The 7,274-nt window shown below is 45.2% G+C and overlaps 1 protein-coding gene across 1 annotated transcript; it reads right to left on the bottom strand.

Annotated features, from left to right (window-relative positions):
* Positions 1–1,400: 1,400 nt before the first annotated feature.
* LOC123075563 (sugar transport protein MST3-like) lies at positions 1,401–5,672 on the bottom strand. The gene is made up of 2 exons (XM_044498137.1): positions 5,217–5,672; positions 1,401–2,489 (listed from the first exon to the last, which is right to left on the bottom strand). The coding sequence occupies exons 1-2, from the start codon at positions 5,670–5,672 to the stop codon at positions 1,401–1,403; spliced, it is 1,545 nt and encodes a 514-aa protein (XP_044354072.1).
* Between the last annotated feature and the right edge of the window lie 1,602 nt (positions 5,673–7,274).

Below are 7,274 nucleotides of genomic sequence, written 5' to 3'. Positions count from 1 at the left end.
ATAGGCACCTCATTGGTCCCGTTTCGTGGATGGAACCGGGACTAAAGGCACCCCTTCTATCCTGGTTCCAGCCACGAACCGGGAGAAATGGATGTGGGCCAGGAGCAGGACAGGAGCGAGGACCATTGGTCCCGGTTCTTGCCTGGAACCGGGACAAATGGGTCCAGACGAACTAGGACAGATGCCCCACGAGGCCCGGCCGGCCCCCTGGGCTCACGAACCGGGACGTATGCCCCCATTGGTCCCGGTTCGTGGAAGAACCGGGACTAATGGGCTGGCCAGGCCTCAACCAAAGCCCTGTTTTCTACTAGTGCAGTGTGAAGTCACATACAGGCATGGAGTCCTGCATATTTATATTTGCATCAATTTGCTTTGTTCTGTCTGGCGCTGCGTCGCTATGGTGGCATTGTATCGTCCGGTGTATCCGAAAGTGCTGTTCTAATCCCGAGCTCATATGAGCTCATGTGAACAATAAAATCATTTTTTGAAAACAAATTAATAAATTACTGGTTCTTTTGTGAAACATTGACAAATTTTTTGATAAGTTGCAAAATTTCATCATGAAATGACATTCATAGAAGATGTGGCAAAGAAAAACATGATCAATGCTTTAAAATGCGTTTGACAATAACATTTTGGAGCATTGATTTTGTTTTTTCTGCCGCATTCTCCTAAAATGTTATCTAGTGATGAAATTTTGCAAGCTATCAAAATATTTGTCAGTGTTTCACACAAAAATATTTAGAACTTTTGGATATTTCTTTTCAATTTATTTGGATTTTACTATTCACCTGAACTCACATGAACTTGGGATCAGAACAGCCGCGTGCCTGGCGTATCGTACTTATTTTCATTTTTCTGGATCTACCTTTTGTTGAACTCGTAAGGGCCTCAATTTAAAGCCGAGCATGCGGATCCGCTCTAAAAAAATACGACCGTGTTTATCTGCTCGCGAAGCTTTGGATTCACGGATCCAAAGAAAAGAAGGGAGCTCTATTAGAGGACAGACCCAACGCTCGAGCATATGGATTCGATTGATCTGAGAAATCTTCATTTGCTAGCGCTTGATACGAACTTCAACCAACGAAAACATCTGTCAGAAGTCAAAACCCAGTGGCCATGAGCACATGACTTATGAAGCATTGTCCTCCTCGTGTTGTGATCACACCAATTTGCGGCAACTGATTCAACAACAACAAAATAAGATAGACTAGAGCTGAAACCTTTAAGATCACAAATCAACTCATAGTTCTGGCACTGGTACGTGTATAGCTAACTTTCACGCACCCCTGTCCATAACTATTTTCCCTGCAGTGATGCATATTGTGTGTACGTTCACACCAAATTAATCAACAAAGCAAAGCAAATGCATCCACGAAGACTCATTACAAATTCATAAACTAGGTTGATGCTAAGACATTGACACCGGTGTGAATGTCGTCGGCGTCTCCAATGAATCTGCTCCAGAACCAGTGTCCCTTCCAGACGAGCACCATCTCCTCCATGGGCACATTCTTGGTCTCCGGAAGGAAGAGCGCGACGAAGGCGGTCATGATCACCACCCAACCAGCGAAGAAGTAGAAGAGCCCGAACTTCATGTGGCAGAGCATGGTGAGGAAGGCCTGCGCGATGACGAAGGTGAAGAGCATGTTCACCGACACAGTGATACTCTGCCCCGCCGAACGGATCTCCAGCGGGAAGATCTCACTCGGCACTAGCCATCCCAGAGCTCCCCACGACCACACGAAGCCCGCCACGTACACGCAGATGAAGAGCACCACCGCCGCTGCATAACCCCTGGGCATCTCTCCCACCCCACTTGTCCCGAACCTCACCGCGATTAGAGTTCCCACCGCGATCTGGGACACCAACATCTGCGCGCCACCCTGCAGGAACAACTTCCGCCGCCCCAGCCTGTCGACGGTGAACATCGACACCACCGACCCGAGCACGAGGACGCCGCCAGTCATCACCGACGAGAGAAGCGACGCGTCTCCCTTGAAACCTAGGGTCTCGAATAGCACGGGCGCATAGAAGTTGATGACGTTGATGCCGGAGACCTGCTGGAAGAAGGGGATGAGCACAGCCATGGTGAGCTGCGCGCGGTACTTGCGCATCAGGATGTTGCGCCACGGATGCTGTACTTGCTTTGATATTTCCCTCGCCGCCACTAGGTCCGCGTACTCCTCGCCGATGTCGTCGGTGCCGCGGATACGGCGTAGCATCCGACGCGACGCCTCCGGGTGGCCTCGCTCCATCAGTGAGTTGGGGGTGTCGGGGAGGAAGAGTGCGCCGACCGTGATGATCACCGCAGGCACAGCCGCGAGAGCCAGGCTGACGCGCCAACCGTGGCCGCCTTTGATTTTGTTAGTGCCGTAGTTGATGAGCTCCGCTGCCAGGATGCCGATGGTGATCATGAGCTGGAAACCAATGTTGAGCATGCCGCGGAGATGCGCAGGTGCCATCTCCGATAGGTACACCGGCACAGACTGCATGCATGCGTACCAAAATAATCATTCAATTTAATCATGTGGCATGCTTGATTTATTTTATAAGAAAATTCAATACGAGATATATGTTTTTTGATGCGTACCTAAGTAATCACTCAATGTTTTTACAATAATGTCGTGACTATAATTTTCAATAGACCGACACATTCTCAAGAGTGGTAACCCAATAACATGATCTACAGCTCCAGGGGCTAGGCGGGGATCTGGATATAATTTTTGTTATTTTTGGCGTTCGTTGTAATACCATGGTTGAACACGAATAGATCGGAAGTTCTGATGAATAGATTGGAAATTTTTTGGTAATTTTTTTTAGGAAAAAGGACTATAAGCAGTTTTCATGCATGCACGCCCGACGTGTTTGGGAGGGCTTACGTGCAATCTGGCCGTTGCCTGATGACTCACTACTAGTGGACTCTGGTAAGGACTGGGTAGTGCAGCTACCCCAGTAGAGGTAATTATGACGATCTGGCGTATTTGGCAACTCCGAAATGATATAACGCACGGGAAGAATGAGACCCCAGTAGAGGTAACTGTTGATTATCTTGAGAGTATAAGTCGCTAAATTTGGTGAGGAACTATAGCATGGAGGAAATCATCAAAGGGAAGATGCCGTTGTATGAGGACAGTCGGACAAAGTGTGTAAAAACTACATAATCCCCCACGCCTTGGCTTCCTCCGCCTATGGACTGGGTTGCATTGTTGGTAGACGGTTCATTCTCGAGTCAGGATGGTCGCACTTGGATTGGCATGGTGCTTCGCGGGGAGAACGGATCAATGATTTTTGCAACATATAGGTACATTTTCCACTGTAATGATTCCCTGGAAGCGGAAATTCATGCTATTATGCAGGGTATGGCAGTGGCCATCCAGCATTCGGACTGCCAAGTGATTGTTCAATCAGATTCTTCAAATGCTATGGCCATTCTCTCGAGCGACAATCTCTCCAGGTCAGCCTATGGTCATCTAGCTGCAGAGGTCAAAGCTCATATGGCAGGAAGTTTGTTCCTCTAAAAGTTAGCAGATCTCAAAATAGGGTAGCACATCAATTGGCACACTATAGCCGCACTGAAGCTTGTACCGCGGTATGGTTGAAATCGATTCCTCCATGGTGTGAAGACTTGTTGTCTCGTTATTGTGACCCTCTCATTGTGGAATAAAACTTCATTTCTCCCCCCAAAAAAAAGGAAAAAGAAAAAACGAACATGACCACAAAATATCATGCCGAAAACCAAGAACACGCAACAACACTACCCGCAGGGGCGGAGCCAGCTCATTGGCATTGGGTTCAAGTGAACCCAATGAAATTTGACATGTCCCTTATAGATTTACACTAGCTTAAGACTAAGCAAAGAACTGAACCCACTCTTTAGTTGAGCTGAACCCAATGATTGATAATCCTGGCTGGGCATCCGGCCCGTGAAAAACACAACATGTGTCCTAGCTCCCCGGCCGCTAGTGGTCCATGCCAGGAGTGGCAGTTTTGTAATTTTCATTTGTAAATGGAAGTTTTTTTTTCAAGTATACTCCTCCCCGTCGGTACATGCATGACCCGAAGTAAATAAAATGAAGAAATGAATTGTGCCCAATATATGTCTCCTTCTCTTTTCATTTCTGCCTACATATACCAATTGATACCGTTCTAATTTTCTATATCTAAACAGCTATCACTCATTACTAGATTTACCTTCACATATGTATTTCCACATCATCTCAATTGTTGATATCATCAAGTATTGCATGTACTGATTGTTTGGCGAATACCCGAAGTTTGTGTATTTTTCACCGATAGAAGGAATTAGAATGGATACAAATTAGGGTATAAGACGTGACACTAACGCAAGGTGGCGCGATGATGCCCGAAGCAGAGGGACAAGAGATGCTCGTCCTAAATAGAGGATACATACAGCTAAACCCACAAGCCCCGAACAAGTGAGGCGCACCGAACAAGCACAAGCAATATGTCCAGCATCTCCAAAGTCATCACCGGGGTTGGCACAGCGAACAAGACGTGCCACCTCACAAAGTCATACATGTATTTTTTAGGAGTATCAAGTCATGGATGTGACTCACAAGTTAATTTATTTGCTTTAATTTTTATATGGTCGGTATCTATGTTGGACGCTTGGAGGAAAGATAAATAGTTTACGTTTCACATTTTTGTTAAAGATGACACCCTTGTTAAGTTCAGTTTCAATGATTTTCTTTTTTAATACATAATTTTGTCAGAGTACATACTTTGCAGTATAATTATATTAAAATATGAATGGAGAACTCTCTTGCATTTGTTTTTTCCATTAGCTTTAATTGTTTGCACTTGTTTTAACACGGTTCCTGCAGGAGCCGCCAATTGTGTGTGTGTGTGTGTGTGGGGGGGGGGGGGGAGTAATGTGGGGCTTGCCGCGCAGGACATAATCTGATTAAGAAATAATAATCAAGGCACAACCTACCCATGCAAACACCAAAGCAGTCAAACTTCTTGGAAATTTCTTGCTTGGACTTTGGCGACATATATTTGCATACGGCGGCATTGTGATGTGACCTTGATGGTGACTTATATTTGCATATGGGATTGTGATGTTAACTTGAGGGTGACATATATAAAATTGAAATAGGTAAGTGAATCAGCCTGTTTTCAATTTGCGGATGCACACACATCTCATGTGATGGCATCATGCAGAAGAATCAACGTAGTGAACAGTCGCGTACCTGATTGGCGAACCCGATGCCGACGCCAAGCAGCATGCGTCCAACGATGAGCATCGCGACGTTCTGGGCGGCGCCGTTCAGGGCGGCCCCCACGAGGAAGGTGAAGCCGCCGGCTAACATAGACCACTTGCGGCCGAGGATGCGGGTGACAGCGGACGCGAAGAAGGAGGCGACGAGGGCGGCGAGGTAGAGTGAGGATGTGAAGGCCTGGAGCAGCTGGTTGTCGTACTGGCAGTACTGGTTGCTCTTGCTCGCCGCCTGCTTCTGCCGGTACACCTCCGGGAAAAACTTCAAGAGGAAGGGGTCCATGGACGTCACGCCGCCTGAGATGCCGATGTCGTACCCGAAGATGAGGCCGCCGGTGGAGGCGACGACGCAGGTGAAGACGACGTACAGGGTGAGCTTGCCAGGGTATTGCTTTCCGCCGGCCGTGTCCACGATGGCGCCGCCGGCCATAGCCGTCTGATGAGAGCTATGGATGGACGAATACTAAGTTACTGACTAATACAAGCTTCCCAATGTTGAATATATAATGCCAGGCTTCCGTCGGGTCACCGAGGAGCGGAACCTCAGCTCAGTCTGCTTATTCCACAGATGAAGTCAGAAAAAATGGATGTGGAAGATCATATGGGTGGTGGGTTGGTCAAAAATGGATATTAGTCTTCGTTTATATACGTGTTTCTCTTTCCAATAGTTGCCAAACAAATTGTCAGGAGTATGTAGTCAGTACTCCCACCAAGGTACGCACCACTGATTTGATTTCACAATGTCAGTGTCTGGTACGTGAAGCAAACAAATAACGGAATAAGCTAAATGAAGCCCTCACCACTAACCAGTGGCAGTCACTACTTCCTTTTCGCCGCCGGCCCTTTATTTATATATTGGTGCAACGCAAGTCAAGAAAAAGTCTAGATTGACGCTCCGTCTCAGCCGGCAGGAGCCACGGTTCGGTGATGGGTACTTTAATTAAGCTGGTAACCAGCGTTTGGGTGATTGAGCTAAGTGACCAGCGCGTTAGGTGATTTTTATTTTTCAAGGAAAGATGGGAGTTTATATTCCATGATAAGTTAACAATTGAGAGACACAAGTTTCTCCATACACGGAGGACCTCTATGCATCAATACAACAGTAGTAGACTCTGTACGACTGTATTTAGCTAGCCGATCTGCAACCCTATTTTGTTATTTCTTAATTTTCTGGTAACCAACTCCCTCTCCTCCACATGAGTGCTTTGGTTTTCACTGCGAGATGTCTATACGCGGCACTTGTCAACATATTCTCAGAAAGAATAAATAGTGCCTCAGAAGAGTCCGACTAGATCAGGATGGTTTGATCGTGTGATATAAGGCCTGCCACCAATTGATAGACAAAGGTGGCATGATCTTTTCTTTGACGTGCAAGGCAATTTCATTAAGAGAGGACTAGCACATATGCCGGTGCGATGCAACGGGAGAAAAATCAGTATGCATTTAAAGTTAGTGAGAATTATATGTGCAAGCAAAACGTTGTGCGCACGTGAAAAATGAACATTTAATTTCTCGGTTTCGCCGGTGTGAAGTAATCAATCCGCAGTTTTTCCATTCATTGACCAGGGGCATTTAAGAGTTTTGTTACGTAATCGTATGCCAAGAAGGCCCATGAAATATTTAATCTACTTTTCTTTTCAATCGAGAAGATTTTAAGGAATGAAGTTTCTCAATATTGTAGGAAACATGAACCAATTTTTAAATCCCGAGCAGTTTTTTGAAAATTATGTATACTTTCACAAAAACGTTAATTTTTTTTGAAACAAGAACATCTTTTAAAATCCACAAATATTTTTTGGAAACACCAACTTTTTTTTATAAACCATTAACATTATTTGAATTTGTGAATATATTTTTAGAATGGGAACATGTGTTGAAAATTCATAACATTTTTCGAAAATGTGTATCTTTTAATATTATTTTCAATTGTGAAAATTTCACCAAAACAAGAATATCTTTTGAATTTGGAGCATTTTTTAAATTGCCATTTTATTTTTAGAAATCTCGAGGAATTTTGAAAAATAATATAAGT

The sequence above is a fragment of the Triticum aestivum genome, chromosome 3D, assembly GCF_018294505.1.
Source record: "Triticum aestivum cultivar Chinese Spring chromosome 3D, IWGSC CS RefSeq v2.1, whole genome shotgun sequence".
Taxonomy (NCBI): domain Eukaryota; kingdom Viridiplantae; phylum Streptophyta; class Magnoliopsida; order Poales; family Poaceae; genus Triticum; species Triticum aestivum.
Note: the sequence above shows the minus strand (reverse complement) of the source record. Positions and strands in the feature narration are given on the sequence as shown.

Coding starts and splice junctions, on each gene's coding strand:
- LOC123075563 (XM_044498137.1), bottom strand. CDS start 5,672: ATGGCCGGCGGCGCCATCGTGGACACGGCCGGCGGAAAGCAATACCCT. Junction 2,490..5,216: donor GCATCGGGTTCGCCAATCAG/GTACGCGACTGT, acceptor GCATGCATGCAG/TCTGTGCCGGTGTACCTATC.